The sequence below is a fragment of the Camelus bactrianus genome, chromosome 34 (assembly GCF_048773025.1).
Source record: "Camelus bactrianus isolate YW-2024 breed Bactrian camel chromosome 34, ASM4877302v1, whole genome shotgun sequence".
In the NCBI taxonomy this organism is placed as follows: Eukaryota; Metazoa; Chordata; class Mammalia; order Artiodactyla; family Camelidae; genus Camelus; species Camelus bactrianus.
The window spans coordinates 20,326,282-20,342,343 of record NC_133572.1 but is presented as its reverse complement, the minus strand read 5'-3'; the positions used below and the strand labels follow the sequence as shown (position 1 = coordinate 20,342,343).

The 16,062-nt window shown below is 39.1% G+C and overlaps 1 protein-coding gene across 9 annotated transcripts in view; it reads right to left on the bottom strand.

Annotated features, from left to right (window-relative positions):
* Nucleotides 1-1,434: 1,434 nt before the first annotated feature.
* The window catches only part of BICD1 (BICD cargo adaptor 1), a 172,499-nt gene continuing 157,871 nt past the window's right edge, over nt 1,435-16,062 (bottom strand). For 3 of the 9 annotated variants that reach the window (XM_045516056.2, XM_045516058.2, XM_074357301.1), the window contains one exon: nt 1,435-7,675. In XM_045516056.2, the coding sequence (XP_045372012.1) occupies nt 7,473-7,675 (203 nt within the window). In that variant the 3' untranslated portion in view covers nt 1,435-7,472. Of the gene's footprint in view, nt 12,740-12,861; nt 12,948-16,062 lie in introns of those variants that run through there. The other 6 variants (XM_045516057.2, XM_074357303.1, XM_010954108.3 and 3 more) reach the window with 6 other exon arrangements.

Sequence of the window (16,062 nt, the reverse complement as noted above, 5' to 3'; positions counted from 1 at the left end):
ACATTATAAATTATGTTTACTTCTGATACTGGCAATATTTTTTTTCCTGTGAGATTCATCTTCCTTGACAGTTATATTGTAAATGAATTATCCTGAGCTGCTTCATAGTTTTGAAGTGATAGTTGATTCATAACAAGTTTAAGAAGGGACTCAGTCAGATTACTTCACTGTACACATGAGGCTCCTCCAAATGCAAGGTTAGAGATCCAGTTTTTAGACTAACCAAGAGAGAATGATAAGAATAACCATTCACTTAAAGATCATCTCCCCCAATTAGTTGGCATTTAGTGCCTGCTCATACGATTGTAGGTGACGTTAAGTTCTATAAACTCAAATCCACATATGCTGTAAAAGCAAAGCTAGCTGGCAAGGAGCCAAGGAACCCACTTTGTTGAGTGCCTACAACATGCTAGTCAATGTGTATACAACTAAAAACCAAGCAAATCCTGCCCACAAGGTCCCATCCATTCTGGCCTCTGTCTTATCCTCAGTGGGGGTGCAGGACCCCACCACGGTGCCTTCAGTAGAGTGTCTCTCCAGGCTGCCTGCCAAACGTAGGGATGAGAAGACACCTGGACACTCCTGGAGGCTGGTCCAGCTCTTCTAGCTTTTGAATGTAACAAACTATCAGCTTTATTGCACATGAGAGGATCAAGGACCAACGCTTATAATCTCAAAGGAAAACGGCAGCTTCCAGAGGAGAAAAAAAAAAAAAAAGGGATTTTTAGGAAAGTTTATGCTATTGGTTTTAGTGTTGTGTTTATATAACAGATAAGCAGGCGACTTTAGCTGGGGCTGTCGCAGTGCCCATGGTGGGTTAATTTGATTAATTAAAAAGGGGTTTGCCTTCGAGGTTTCAACTCAGTAGAACCTCACTGAAGTCCATGTTCTGGTTCTCCATGTCCCCTGCCTCCAGAAAGAAAATCAAGTCAAAGCAGATGACTCCCCAAGCAGCTGATCTGCTAAAACACACGTACCTGAAGAAGGAGCTAGTAAATTAACGTTCCTCAAAGGTTTGGGACTCTGCTGTTTCTTCATATGAAAGAGAACAAAGAACTGTCTCCCCAAATAAAGCATACAAACTTCCCTTCTTCTTTCATTAAAATGATGTTTCCTTTTTTTAAGAACAGGCATTTCCTTCATGTTGGTACGTTTCTAATCTAATTCAGATAAGCATATCCTCCCTGCAAAATAACCCTTTAGAAAAGATTACAAGTAGGAGCGATGATAAGTGGAGAAAATGGGCAAAGTTGACACACATTTCTTAATAAGAATGTGTAGAGATGTCAAAGCAAAATATTCAGTTTTTAGCTTGAATAAGTGCTCACTTAAAATATATAAATCATAGAAATTCGTAACTTTTTTCTTTTTGTGTAAGTACAAATCAACATGAAATACAGAAAACTGCTCAAACTGATAAAAAGGTAGAGTAGATGAAATGAACAAAGATAACCATTTTATTTACTGGAAAGAGTTATGCATTACACCATATTCAGTTGGTAACATAAACGAAGATAAAAGAATTGATATGTTGGCCTCACTTATTTTCTTAGCACTGTAGTGCCTTTTCCAACCGTTGAGTGCGCGATCAGATTACACAAATACAAGCACATATTATATGGATTCTCCCATGGGACACTCACTTAGGATTGTCAACAACAAAAAAGTTAAAAAGGACAAGCAAAAATAAATTCGTAAAAGAACGTTTTTGGATTTAAAATAAATGTGTATGTCTTTGAGAACAAGTTTCCTTTGAAATTTGGATTTAAAAAATAATTAGCAACAAAAGAATGTCTGAGGTCAGTCTTTTAGTCATGTTTTCATATGGTGTTAGCATTAGGTGGAAACACTTCACATTTAACCCCAAAAGGCATAATAACAGAATTGCAGTGAAATGTAGGAATAGCAGGATCATTACAACAATGATTATACAGGGTACAAATCCGGGTCAGCCACATGTTACACAAATGTTAATACTGGAAAGAAATACAATGTCAGAATTATGTGTGGTTCGTCACATATGCATAATCATGCAAATAAAAACACTGAGTAGATTACAAAAATGTCATAAAAGACTTTCAAAGAACTGTTTAATTGACTCTAACAGTCAAACCATTGAGCTAAAAACTTTGTGGCAATAACGTTAAAATCATTTACTTCCTCTGAGATTTGGTGCACAATCAGATCTTTGAACCCAAACAACAAAATGATTCATTCTGTATCTCCATCATCATCGAATAATGACTGGTCAACACATGACGACATTTTTCTCCATAGTTCTCCAATCTTTGTTTAAAAATGACTTTTTAAAACAGAAAAGAGTCACACTAAAGAGCAGCAGATTTACTCCTCAGTGTCTTCATTAGCTAACAGATGATCAGAGAATCATTCTGAAGGGGGAAAAAAGTTAAAATAAAAATGTGCTCTTAACCGATGTTCCACAGCAATTAAACTCCAGTCATGGAAATACTCTGGCTCAGCAGTTTTCCCAGGCTTCGGTTTAAATAGGGCAAGTTTTAAATAACTCCAGAGGAAAGGGATAAAAAGACACTGAGGATTAGAGCCATGCATTTCAATATGGAAAGGAGACCGGATACAGGTAACAATCTCCTCACATTCCTAATGGAGACAAGAGAAATAATACTTTCCATAGTGTTCATATTATGAATATGGGAAAGCTTACATGATGTGCAATATCTCATGAAAACATTTCACACTGCATAATTTTATGCACTCACACCCTTACTCTAAAGGCAGTTAACTGCTGCTCTTCTTTGTAAGTAGAATATTATTTCTGGAAAATCCTTGACTGGGGGACATAGCTTGATACTGTATCTTTTAGTTTAACTTTGAGTCAGAAGGACAAAAGAGATGTCTAGATGAAATCTTTCAGGAGTTAACATAACAGGATCAGGATACAAATGCAATACATCAGGGGCCAATGGCAGTTACCGTGGCACTAAAATAACAATGAATCAAATTACAAATACAGCGCATCTGGGGGCGTTATTACAAACAGAAAAGGTCACTCGGGAGCTAGATGGGCCTTGTATGTCCATAGAAATTGATTTTAAGGTAAAAGTTGTCAGTATCAGCACTGATCACGCTCTCTCTCACAACCCCAATGGAACAGCTTTTTGAAGAATTGTGTTCTCTTTACTGAAAACATATTCTTGTGAATTTTTTGCAATCTTAAATACGAGGACAATTTAAAATCACTCTGGTTTATAAATAAACAAAAAACTTAGGGGGCAAATTTTTTAAATTGGGAAGTCTATCCTAAGAGTTCCTTTTTAATCTAGTCTTTATATCTATAATATTAGTGCATTTGTGGCATCCATGGGTTGAACCAGCACACTTTCTTACTGGAAATCCATCAGTTTCCTATGATGTGTCTTTCTGAGATACAGATTATGTCTTTTGGCTGATGGATGATAACAATTATACATTAAATTTGCCGTTCTTATCCCAGTAGAAAATACATTTCATTCATTTCTTCCTTTTTCATATTTTGTAATTTTCTCTTGAGAATTGTGAGGATTTTATTTAATTCAGAACATCAGGAAATTTCCACATTCATAATTGACTTATTTGACTGGTGGTACATGCTTGTTTGAAATAGAATGACTATCTGTACAGGAATATTTTCCAAAGCATAGAAAAGCAAACACTGTAGATTGAATATCCTTTTAAGAAAAGATAAAATCTGAGAGGCATTTGCCCCCCTGGGGGATTGCATACCTTCTATTTCCGAAGTATTCCTGAGGACATTTGTCATTTTAGACTCTGACAGTTGAGGCTTTTTATAGTAGAACTGCTACATTCTGGACAACTTTAAAGATGTTATGAATTATAGCTGGAAGGAAAAAATAATACCAGCAATCCTGTCTTGTTTTTTGTCAAATACCTTGAAAAAATTAAGACTGCTGCCCTGTTTTTAAGGGATAAAATATTTTACGACTAGCCAGTAGACCCTTCATGTATTTTGAAATTTAAAGTGAAAGAATCATAGAACTGTGGAATCCCAGAATTACAGTACATTATCATAAGACATCTTGCCATATAATTTAATCTGTACTAGACAACCAATAGTATTTAATTTTTAAAAAACAAATCTTCCTTAAGATGATTAATTTCAGTGATTAATTTCCCATTGTTAAAAATCTCCTTCCCAAAGTTAATATAAATCCTTCACACTGAAGACTTTTTCTTATTCTAGTCTTAGTATCTATAGCTGGCACCTATCACTTGTTAGCCTTCCTTTTCTCGAAGATCACTATTGTACCTCTTTTTCTTTAAGCTAAAGTATAATCTTGCTAAATAGATCTTTTTAAAAACTGTTTTATAACTTTCTATTTCCTCAAAGTTCTCCAAATTCCTCTTAGTGAAACAGAATTGGATACAGAAATGGATCTGATGAATTATGAATTGACTGGAAAGTTTAACCTGAGGGTCCTGTATGCCCCTGTGCATCCAGACCAAAGGGAATTTATTGCTCCTTTTTAGTTTATTTTTTAACTAAAAGAAACCCTCGGCAGGACAGCATTTCTGCATGCTATTCTTTTCAGTATGGTAATTGTGCTTACTTTTAAAACGACCTGGTTACTTTGCTAAGCCACTCTTTCTTGCTACCTTTTATCTTTGCCCTCTGGGTTTGCAACAATTAGCCAGTATTTTAATTATATTTTATAGTTGCTTTTTCTTTCCCAAATCTGTCTTCAACTTGTCTTACAGAGGTTCATTCTTTTTTATTACCACTAGTTCTTCAATTTTCCAATTTCTTTTTGAACCCTAATGCTTCTTTACAGGTACTGATTTTTATCAATGCTATACAAATTCGTTCATTTTAAATGCCTGTAAATAAAATGATACGGCTCAGTTTAAACTACACGAAATGATGCCACCATAAAAATACATGGGATTCTCTCTTACTGCTTAGGGACTATTATCTAATTTTGTGCTGAAAATTAGAAATTTATTTCCCAGTTTTTATATCTTTTTGGCAAAGTTTTGCTAAACTTAACATTTGTATAGAATTACTACTTCAAAACAAGCATTTCCCACTCTATTAATATAATGAACTTAAATTAAACTAGTATATAATACACTTACTGATAAACTTTTTATTGACAGAAATAAATGTTTTTGTCTATGACCCAGTTTTTCAGCTGGTCGTAAACACAGAGTGAGGGAGCACGACTGCCCTCGAGTCACACACAGACAGCACTCTCTGCTAACCTCCCTCCCTGCACCACCACCGACACTGACGAGGCAACATGGGAAGATGTTCTGAGGTACTTTTTAAAAAGGCATTATTTTCCCTCAGGCACAGTTTTATTAAAAGTCAACTTAGCAGCTATGCCACGTCTCAGGTCCGAACACAAGACACTTGAAAAAGAAAAGAAAAGAAAAAGCAAGTTGGGGAGTTTCCTTTAACTGAACTCTAATAAAACCCACACTGTCTCACTGACACTGGTGGCTGGCAGATACAACACCAATAAGATGAAGACAATGTCTAGAAGACAAGGCAACGGGCAGAAGGTTAGGCTGCCGTGTTCAGGACTTGATGGCGACTTGATTTGTTTCATTTTCTGTATTTTAACCTGAATCCCTATTTTGATGAAAATCTCCAACTACTCCAAGTTGCATAATAAATGACGCTGTTGAAAATAGCACTCGTAGAAGGAACTCAAAAAAAATCTCTTGGTTGCTTTGGTAACAGTGACCTCTAACAGGTGCGTGACTGATGAGAGCTCCGACCCTGTGCTTTGTAACTTACCTATGGGCTGCCAACTGGGATGGGCCACTCCGCTAGTGCATCACCTGTTTTTGCTCAGTAAGCTGAGTGGCTCCTCCTAGACCACCATTGTTAGAGCGCTGCATTGTTTGTTTGTTTTGGGGGGGGGGAAGGTAATTAGGTTTACTTATTTATTTTTTAGAGGAGGTACTGGGGATTGAACCCAGGACCTTGTGGATGCTAAGAAAGCACTGTACCACTTGAGCTATACCCTCCCCCGAGCCCTGCTTGTTAACTACCTTTTGTGTTAACAGTGAGGATTGTTTGTTTCAAAGAGAAGTTACAGGTTATCATTACACAAAAAGGTCAAACTGTTCTGGTTTTAAACAAGTTAAGGCTACCTGACTAGACAAGGAATCAGGGCTAGGAGCAGGTGTGTGGGCAGCACAGTTAAGGAGCCCGAGAGTGTTAGACCTTTCGGCTCAGTTAGCTGTTTTCCTTGTTTGTCAGGTTATGTGCGAAATAAATTTTGCTATGAAAATCCACTGCCTTAAATTAAGTCATAAAAGTCACCCAGCAGAATCTGTAAATTAACTAGGAACATGTATTATCTCAATATAATATAATGCTTGTAGGCACCTGAGTGTTTGTCAAAAGTAGACAGAGAGCTAATGTTTATCACCTGTTGTTTTTTGGCAAGGAGGATTCATTATGCAAAAAAACCTAACAACAAAACATACAATGTAAATCAAAATTTGAACACTTTCTGGATAAATTAATTAACCAAAGGTTGACTTACAACTACATATGTATATATTTTCTCATTTGTACTTGATACCTTGTAGCAGGAAAGACTCATAGTAGGACCCTGAATTTGGGAGAAGTAAACAAAAATTCTGTTGTCATTAAATAAATACACCATTGTTTTTTCCCTTCAGGTTATTTAGCCTTCTTTAACGTCAACTCACACACACACACATATACACACACACAAAGGAGCAGCACCAGGGCAACTAACTGTCTGCAATTAAAAAAAAAAAAATAAAGATGCCGTCAAAAGTTGAGTAAGTCAATGAATCATAACATAGTCTCTTTTTTTAGATTTGCTTTATAACATCCAGTGAAGAATTCTAGTTTAAAAAAACAAAAACAACAAAAACCCAGCAGTTAATGAGCTACTGATTAAAGTAAGTGCAGAATGACTATCAGTGTAGCGGCAAAATCCAGTTCTGGTTAACATTCCGATGCACTTCATTTAGCATTTTGTGCAGGAAGAATGACCACAGCCTGGGCCAATTCCAGATTTCCAATGAAATTAAAACTCACACTTAACTGAGCAAAATATGTGTCTTGAAAAATAAGTGAAGTTCACTTCTCACTGAAATGATTTTTATAGACATAAATCATGTGGCAAATAAAGTACAAAATAAATAGCGATGACCAAAAATATTAGAATCAACTCCTCTAGCTGAATTTGAAGGATGAGGAAAGGGGATTTTACAATATATGTATTTTTACGTTGTCTTAGGTCTCTCTCATGCTATCGAGGTAAAAGCCAGCCATCTGAGATACATATTTCCTATTTCGTTTTGTTTGGATTTAAACTGAACTGAAGCCATTTGATTGCAGACGTGTAGCTGGGACTTAGAGAAACCATAGACTGTTTCATCACACCGGAGTCTGTGCTTTGTGTTAATCTTCTCCACTTTCTCCCATCTTTCCAAAATGATGGACGTTAATCTGATCCAACATCTAACCACCGAGAAGAAAACACCCCGTGGATCTTGGGCAGTATCCTGTGTGTGGCTACAAAATGATGGCCCCAGGTGTTCGTCGGCGGGGGGCGAAGACTAGGGGTGAGGAGGCTTGGAGAGACAGTGGAGAGGGGCGCACTGGGAGCTGGGGTGTGGCTGCTCCTCGGGGACAGCTGTGTCAGGACTGAAAACAAGAAACAGGGTGTCAGCAAGAAACACACTTACAAGGGGCGAGGCACCGTGCTAAGGGTTCCACCGGTGCACTATATTCACAGAAGTTTTGCACAGAAAATGGCTCAAATCGAAAGCATGCCAAGACAACTGTGGCTCTTCCAAACAACGCAGGAAAAAAAAAAAGAAAAATGCAACGTGCTAGGGAAATATGTGAACTCCTCCCTGCGGTCACTTTTTTTAAGGTTTTGCACAGTCTCGTTTCCCTAGGTCTCTGGGTTAGCTGCAAGATTTCTTTAGCTCAGTTCTTTACCAACTTAAATGTGTCCACCAGTCATCTGGGGGAGTGATTCTGATTCAGCGGGGCTGGGTGGGACCTGAGAATCTGCATTTCTAACAAGCTCCCGGGGACATGGACGTGCTGGACCAAGGCTTTAAATGATGCCACAGTTCTCTGGTAGACCCAGATCCAGCAGGATAACTAACTTGCCCATGGAAATCTAATTTGTCCAAGGGTTCCTTCCCCCTACTGCTTTAGCTTGGTAACGTAAAGGACAGAAAAGCAAGTATGTCACGCAGACTTCCAAAATGACTTCTGAGAGCCTCCAGTTTAAATGAACACAGGAATGCTCGGGCTCTTCAGAGGCCTGATGAATAATCTTGAAAAATAAGGAAGCAAATGCATGGAATTTCCTAATGTAACACTACAGAGCACATTCGGGTTCAGACCGTTCAAAAGGTGACAAGTAAGGGGGAAATCACACTACGGGGATTTTTTTATTTTTTAATTGAAATAGACCGGCATTTTCCTAAAACTCTGCTTTTTTCCTTTGTACTTTGAAACTCAGTACCATAGAATTCATTTCTGCCAGGAGTGTTATTTGAGAAAACTATTAAAATTTTATTATTATTAATTTAATCAGTTTTTAAAAGCTAATACTATCATTGAAATTACTAAAAATGAACATTAAACAAATAATTTTGGTGCTGAAATTAGTCTTCATGTATATCTCTTGAATTTTAATACAGAAATGATAAATATGTACAATACCGCTCTGCTTGGGGTCACCTTTACTTCCCAAACTATTTGAACGGCTATAAATTTAGATTAAAAGGAGATATGCTCTTCTGTACTAGTTAGGACACCCAGTGCTAAAAATGATTTTTCCTGTCTATTTTTAAAATGTGCTAGGTGAACACGGGAGAGCTGGAGGTTCAAAGCAAGAACTAAGAAAATATTGCATGGCAGAGTCAGATGGCCTGGGAAATAAAGCCGCTGACAGACCTTCCCACAGACCTAACCGAGTTTCTTCCCATTAAATCTGCACGATTTAGAACGAGTTTCTTTTTAGGGGGCGAAACATGTTTTTCAACCTAAGTTAACGGCAAGCAGCACAGGGTGGTCACCCTGCACAAGAGGGCTGTGTTTGAAGGCCCCATGGGGTTCAGCGAGGAGGGAAGACACGCATCTCTGTGTGACCAGCTGGAAGTGTGCAGCGATGGCTTGAACACAGGTCACAGCTGCTTGGCCCAACACATTGTCATTCATGATGTTTTAATGTTTTCTGCATTATTTCAGATTTCTTACATAAAGTGAGAGGTTATAAATAGTTCATATTCTAGCATTACTGTTTTAAATTCACATAAAATGCAAGTGCCCTGTGTGTTTCATGTGACAGAAGCATATTTTTTGGCTTACCGATTAAGGAATCACTTCTTAAATGTAAATACTGGATTTGATTAATTCTAATCTAACCTTAAATAGAGATAGGATGAATTCTGCCTCAGTTCTGATTGCTAAATACCTTCAGACGCCCACCTGTCCTTCATCCTTTGCATTTAAGAGCCTCTGTTCTGTAGCAGACCACGTTGTAAACAGTAGGGTTAGGAAACCATTGCTATTAGGATATGAAAATGGATATGTCTTCAGAAAATTTCTTTTCCAAGTAAGCAATTACTTGCTAGAAATGGAAAGGTATTAAATACCAAATATATATATAAAATATTACACCCAAGGCTGCAACACACTGGGCATTTCTTTTCATATCATGATATCTGATATCTATAAACAACCTTAAAAATTGGTCTCTACAGTGGAATCAGTCTGTAAAAAGCATATATGGAAAAGTTCTCCATTTTCAAAAGTGACAAATGCTCTTTTATGCCAAACTATAGGCCTAAAATTTTAGTTTTAATCTATGTGTAAGCTGAAGGCAGTATAAAACAATTTTTATAGTGAGACACAGGGATAGAAAACTTCCAACCTGAAATCATTCAACATTCTTAGCACATTTTGTTTCTCATTAAATAAACTTTCCTTCTCAATTCAGGGATAAAGAGCCAGCCTGGTGGGGGTGGGGTCTAGCTCAGCAGCAGAGCACCATGCTTAGCGTGCACGAGGTCATAGGTTCAATCCCCAGTACCTCCATGAAATTAAAAAACAATATAATCAATAAACTGAATTACCTCCCTGCCCCCAAAAGAGTCAACATGGCTGATTTAAATACTCTCTGACTTTGCTCCTCACAGTATCACTAACGGGGCGGGGGGCGGGTCCCCTTGCAGTGCAGTGGTGTATGGGGATGGTTAGGAGAAAAGCTGCTAAGTCACTGGGATCCACTGCTTTCAGGATGGGTGACCGTGGACAAATCATTTTACGTCCTCAGATCTTGGTTTCCTCATTTAAAAATGAGTCTAATAGCCGCTTGCCTTAGAGGAACTGTAACCATTAATAAGTGTAGAGATTTAACCCGTGTCTGGTGCACAGGAAGAACGCGAAGGTTGGCTATGTATTAATTTCTTGCCAGGAAGAAGTGAAGAGGGCAGTGAGGGCATTAAGTTCGGTGCTTTCGGCAGTGGGCGTGAGTGGGAAGGAAGCCAGCCATCATCCTAGTGACTCTGCAAAAGGGAGTCTTCTCAGGTCTCTCTGTATGTTATCATTTCTCTGTGTGGACCACAGGGAGGGTCAGCGGACGCCTGCTCCGGACCAGGCTGTATTCATGTGAGTAGAAACAAGAAACATCTGTAATTCATTAAACTGCTTTCCTTTAAAATCAGTCATCCGTGTGGAAGTAGCAAGCGATCTAAATCCAGTAATCTCAGAAGATACGTAAGTGGGGCACATAATCATTTAGTCAAACTGGTTCTCAAAAAAAAAAGGTGAAAAAAAATTAAACTTCAAATGATTCCTCATTAGCCTTTCCATTTCTTATCTAATTGAAACATCTAAAACAGTAGCCTTCTCCACTCTTTGTCCTAGCAAACGAGAGAGGTTATGAAAGACACTGCAGATCTCAGTCTTGAGGAGTGGTTAGGTACTAAGGGCGGTTAGTAGTCGGAAGAGACACTGACAACACACCACGGGCCAGGCCTGTGCCTCACCGAACCCTCCCCAGTACCCAGCCTCTCTCTTTACGAGTCAAGAAACAGAATCTTAGCCCCCAAAAGCAGCCGTCCAGGATCACACAGGTGGGACTAAAAGCCAAGCCATGTGACCCCAGAGCTCATCCACTCAAACAGTCAAGTGACTGGACTTCTGTCGTGTGCCTGGCACCGTCCCCGGCCCTGCGAGGGATGGGGGTGCTTCGCGGAGAATGCACTGTAGGTTAAGAGCCCATGTGCTTGTGCACCACACACACAGAATCCCAGTGGGATGTATATGAGCATTTATAATTGTATTTAGTTACTTAAAAATTGAAATTACTCAACAGTTGGCTGCTGTTACAAAATAGCATTCATCTATTAGTGAAGGACCTTCCTGGAATAAAAACCCTGTTGCTGGAAGTGGTGGGCACGGCAGACTGAGACATCAATCAGGAAGCAGTGGCTTGGGGCCTATTAATCACATTCTTTTTCCTGCTAACTTGGTGTCCCACTTAAACAGCTGGCTGCACAGCCACCTCAGGGACAGAGTCACACTGGGGTTTGACTGCTGCTGTGTTTCTGGGGAGGACTTGTGGGCTCCCCAAGTCTCTGGCTCTAACCTGTGACCACATGCACCTGCCTCTGACATGTGCCTCTCAGACATGCATGGAAGTATGTATGGGACTGTCTCTACTCAAAAGGAGCCTTGCCCTGGTAGAAAAGCGATGGCCTTATTAAAATAAGGAGGGAACAACAAGCAGGCTATAAAAGCCACAACCAGACTATAAAAACTTGGCACCATCAGAGGCCAAATAACTGGAGATGAAGGATTACAAGAAAATGATGAGGTCCTGATGGGGTTGCTCTGATGCTGTGTGGAAGCTGGCCCAGGATGAAGATAAATTCATGCTGGATTCGCAAAGCTTTCATTGGAACAGAAATTGTTTAGCAAGCTCTCCAGTGTAGTGTCCAGGCAGTATGTAAACCAGCCTTTAAGATTCTTCAGTTAGTGGGGAGGGTATGGCTCAGTGGTAGAGCGCATGCCTAGCATGCACGAGGTCCTAGGTTCAGGCCCCAGTACCTCCATTAAATAAATAGATGAATAAACCTCATTACCACCCCCCAAAGTTAACTAAAAAATTAATTAAAAGTAAGTAAAAATTAAAACTCTTCAGTTAATCTTAAAGGGCACTACCACTGCAATTTCCTGAATGCCCATTACAAGGTTTTTTCCATCTTTCCATTTCTTTGGTGGGGGGGATGGTATTCAGGTTTATTCACTGATTTATTCTTAGAGGAGGTACTGGGGATTGAACCCAGGACCTCATGCATGCTAAGCGTGTGCTCTACCACTTGAGCTATACCCTCCCACCCCAATTTCAGTTTTAATGAGGGCCCTACGTGGACAGAAAATAGAAACACTTTCATAAAGTTGTCTTGGACCAGACATGAGGTATGCTTTATACCCTTCCTGATTGTTTGTCTGAGAAAGATACTCCAAGGAGACAAAAGACAAACATCCTAACAATTCCAGGTTTTCTATTTTGGAAAGTAATGAAACGCTGGACTGACCCAAGTGTTTACTCACACGAGGGAGCTGAAGGCAGCCTTTAGTCCACCAGCTGGTGGCTTCTGAAATACACTCTAGGTCCCTTGTACTTCCACTGGGCACATGTGGGCTCCAGGTATCCAAAGCGTGTTTTGTATAACCCATGTTTGAAATAAAACATGGCAAATGTAATCACGTATCGGCAGTTACGATGCGAGAAGGGAAAGCTTGGAGTCTATGGATCTGACATGCAGCTGGGTGGGAAGAGAAAGGATGTCTGAATTTACCTGACAGTCGGGCAGTCTTGCCTCCCGGCTAGTTGTGAGCACTGTGGCGGTACGGAGGCAGCAGGCTGCTGACAATCTATAAGAAACTGATAAATTAGACACGTATACAAAGAGATGACAGAGCCACGTGTTAGTAACGGCGACTTAAGCAGTTGCCTGCGAGATTTAGTGAGGAATGTGCGTTCACACAGAAACGGGGTTAAGCCTTTTTGGTTTTTTGAATGATGCCATTAGGAAAGACAAGACTTTTTTCTTAACTAGACACAGCATTTAAAAATTAGTGACCCAAAATTTGTAGTGAGATCTCTCAAGTCATTAGGACCTAGGTGGCCATTCATATTTGGTATTTGGACATGTCTAAAAATAAAGGATCTATTAACGTAATGAAATTGCTTCAAGTTCTGAACTTGAACATGGTGGTAGCTACTTGCTCAGCACTTAGAGTCACTATTCCAAGTGGAACGTATTCAGATAATTGACTTTATTGTCAGACACATGGGCATATTGTCAGTCTCATAGGGACCTTGAGAAAAGCATGCAAAAAACAGACTTTTCCATGATTAATAGAAGGATGTCAGAGAAGGAAATAATCTTTGCAGTTTTCTGAAAATAGACTTTATTCATCAAAAGGAAGAACTGTCAGAAATCTTAGAATGTTTATTTTATATATATATGTTTATATATATACATATATATATAAAATAAGTTGTTAGTAACTTGGACTGATGGAGAAAAGCTAACCTGAATGGGAAATCCACTTTTATTTTTGCCATTTTAAAGTCACATAATATAACTCGTGCTAGCTGGTAAAAATCCATGCTTTAGCTGATCAGTTATGTCAATCGGCTACTCTAAGAAAGGCCACGGGCTGGGTGTTTTAAACTAATCAAAGAGCAGCCTGTTCACTGGTTATCAGGCTGATATACTAGAATCACCTGTGAAGCTGGTTAGAAATGGATACATTCTATTCCTACAAAAAGATTTTGCAAAAAAGTTGGAATTAGACTTAAAAAGTCAGCTATTCGTAAATAATTGCGGCATTTCCCCTTGCTACTGCCTAGACTATGCATTTGCTCAGCAAACCTCTTTCCCTGTATGTTAGATAGATAATATTTAAGCCAAATTATCAGAAATTCTGGATTTACAGCCTTGAATTAATGTCTTTACTGAAATTTACATTCAAAGGCTTGTATCTAAGTCTCCCTTGCTCTAAACCCAACATATTCTCTTATTAGAGCAAAACCTGCTCATACACCTTCAGTATACCGAAATTCATGAAAATTGTTGATGTGTTGTGCAAGACATTAGAAACATACTGAAGCTGTCTCTGTTACAAAGAAGAATATAAGATAGGCTTGTCTTAAGTTCATTCAAGAGAACAGTCATTGCTGAAGAGACCCTTTTATAAGGTGGTATTTGTCGCAGAGTAACATGAATTATTGCATTGTAATAGAAGTGAGATCTGATTCTCGTTGAGTAGCTGGTATTCAGGTGATCAGACACAGTAAAAGTCTTTCAGATATAACAAATATTTCCATTTCCTTAGCTTTGGAGAACTCTTTTTTATTTTTTTCTTTAAGTCTGTTTTCCCATTTTGCAGCTTGAGTAGCTCAGTGATTTCCTTTTGTAGAAACTCAAAAGTCTTAAAGGGTGAATTCCTTTATGCTCTTTGTATCTTTTCCAACAGCTCTCCTGTGTAAGTGATAATTTAGGAATTGCTGGGCTAATGTAAACAACCACTTCGATGTGGTCACCAGACCTGCAATTTTAAGTTAACCAGGTGTGTGCTGCCCTCTTATGTTGTGTTTGGGTAAATGCAATGAATACAAATGAGCATGAACACTTGGGCGATGACTCTGGAATCTGGCCTGTCTTTCCTATGTTGCCAGGAAGGGTATAAATAAAGCTCTTCTATAGCAAAGTTTTGACCTCTGTGGAATGAATGATAAGCCCTAGAATTAGACTAATTAGAGTGGTTACATGGTTCAAGTTCTTTTCCATCTCTCACTTATATTAGAAAGGTTTTTGGCTTTTTTGGTGTGTGTGTGTATGGTTTCTTTCTTTCTTTTTTTTTTTTTTTGCCAATGCAGTCAGATTATCATTCATTTGAAATATGCTTTGTGATGAATTTAGAAATCAGTTGAGCAGGACCACAATGCACTCTTAATGAACTGTTTACTCTGTGGGGGAGACTCCTTACATTTGTAGTGAGTACCAGTTTTTTCCTCTTTAGAAGTTACATCATCTCGGCTAATTATTACTATTATTTTGCATTTATTATGTACAACTATTTAGCTAAGTGTTATTCTTAAGGAACAAAAACAAATTCTGTAGATAAGGTGGTGACAGGTTTTAAAAAGAGAAATTTGAAAAATAAGTGTGTTGCTCTGACTCGGCTGTCTTCTAAACCCCTTTTCTGGGATCGACAGCCCTCCAATCACGGACTTGGCTAAACGCAGCCGAGCAGCGCAATGTGTGTTTAGCGTGTACTTTGTAAAATGAAAGGGGTGGGCTGGCAGACTGAGAAAACGCCCAGCTCTGAGATGCTGGGGGCTTTACACGATCTCGCCTGCTCTGTGCAGGGTCTACACTGGTAGACTCGCTCTTGAAGAAACCAGGCCTCATTTCATTGCTTTTGAGGACATGAAAGATGAGAATGATGTGACTTAAGGAGGAGGCATTTCAGAACCTCAGATGCCACTGCTGTCACCTGGGGGCACCAAAATTTCATCTCAACCGTTCAGCAATCAAGTTACTAAACTCCCATTGTGTGTCGGAAACTGTGTTAGGCAGTGAGGATAAAAGGAAAACAGAGAAGACAGGATCCCTGGTCCACTGGGGAAGACAAGCAGATTCAACAAACAAAGTGTCACGACAGTGATGGTGGAGATGGCGGTGATGGCGGTGATGGTGGTGATGGCGGTGATGGTGATGATGGCCACACCTAGCACTTAGTCGTTGCTTACTGTGTGCCAGGCACTTAATATGCACGTTCTCCTTTAACCTTTTTTTATTAATCCCAATTTATGGGTGAGGAAAGGGGGACCAAGGTTAAGTAACTTGCCAAAGTTCACTAAGAGGTAGCGCTGGAATTTGAATCCAGAACTATATGACCCAAGGGCTGAACTGAACTTCACAGACACATCACTGCATTGCTTCCCATAATAGGGAAATGCAGGGAACCTCAGAGCAGAAACAATT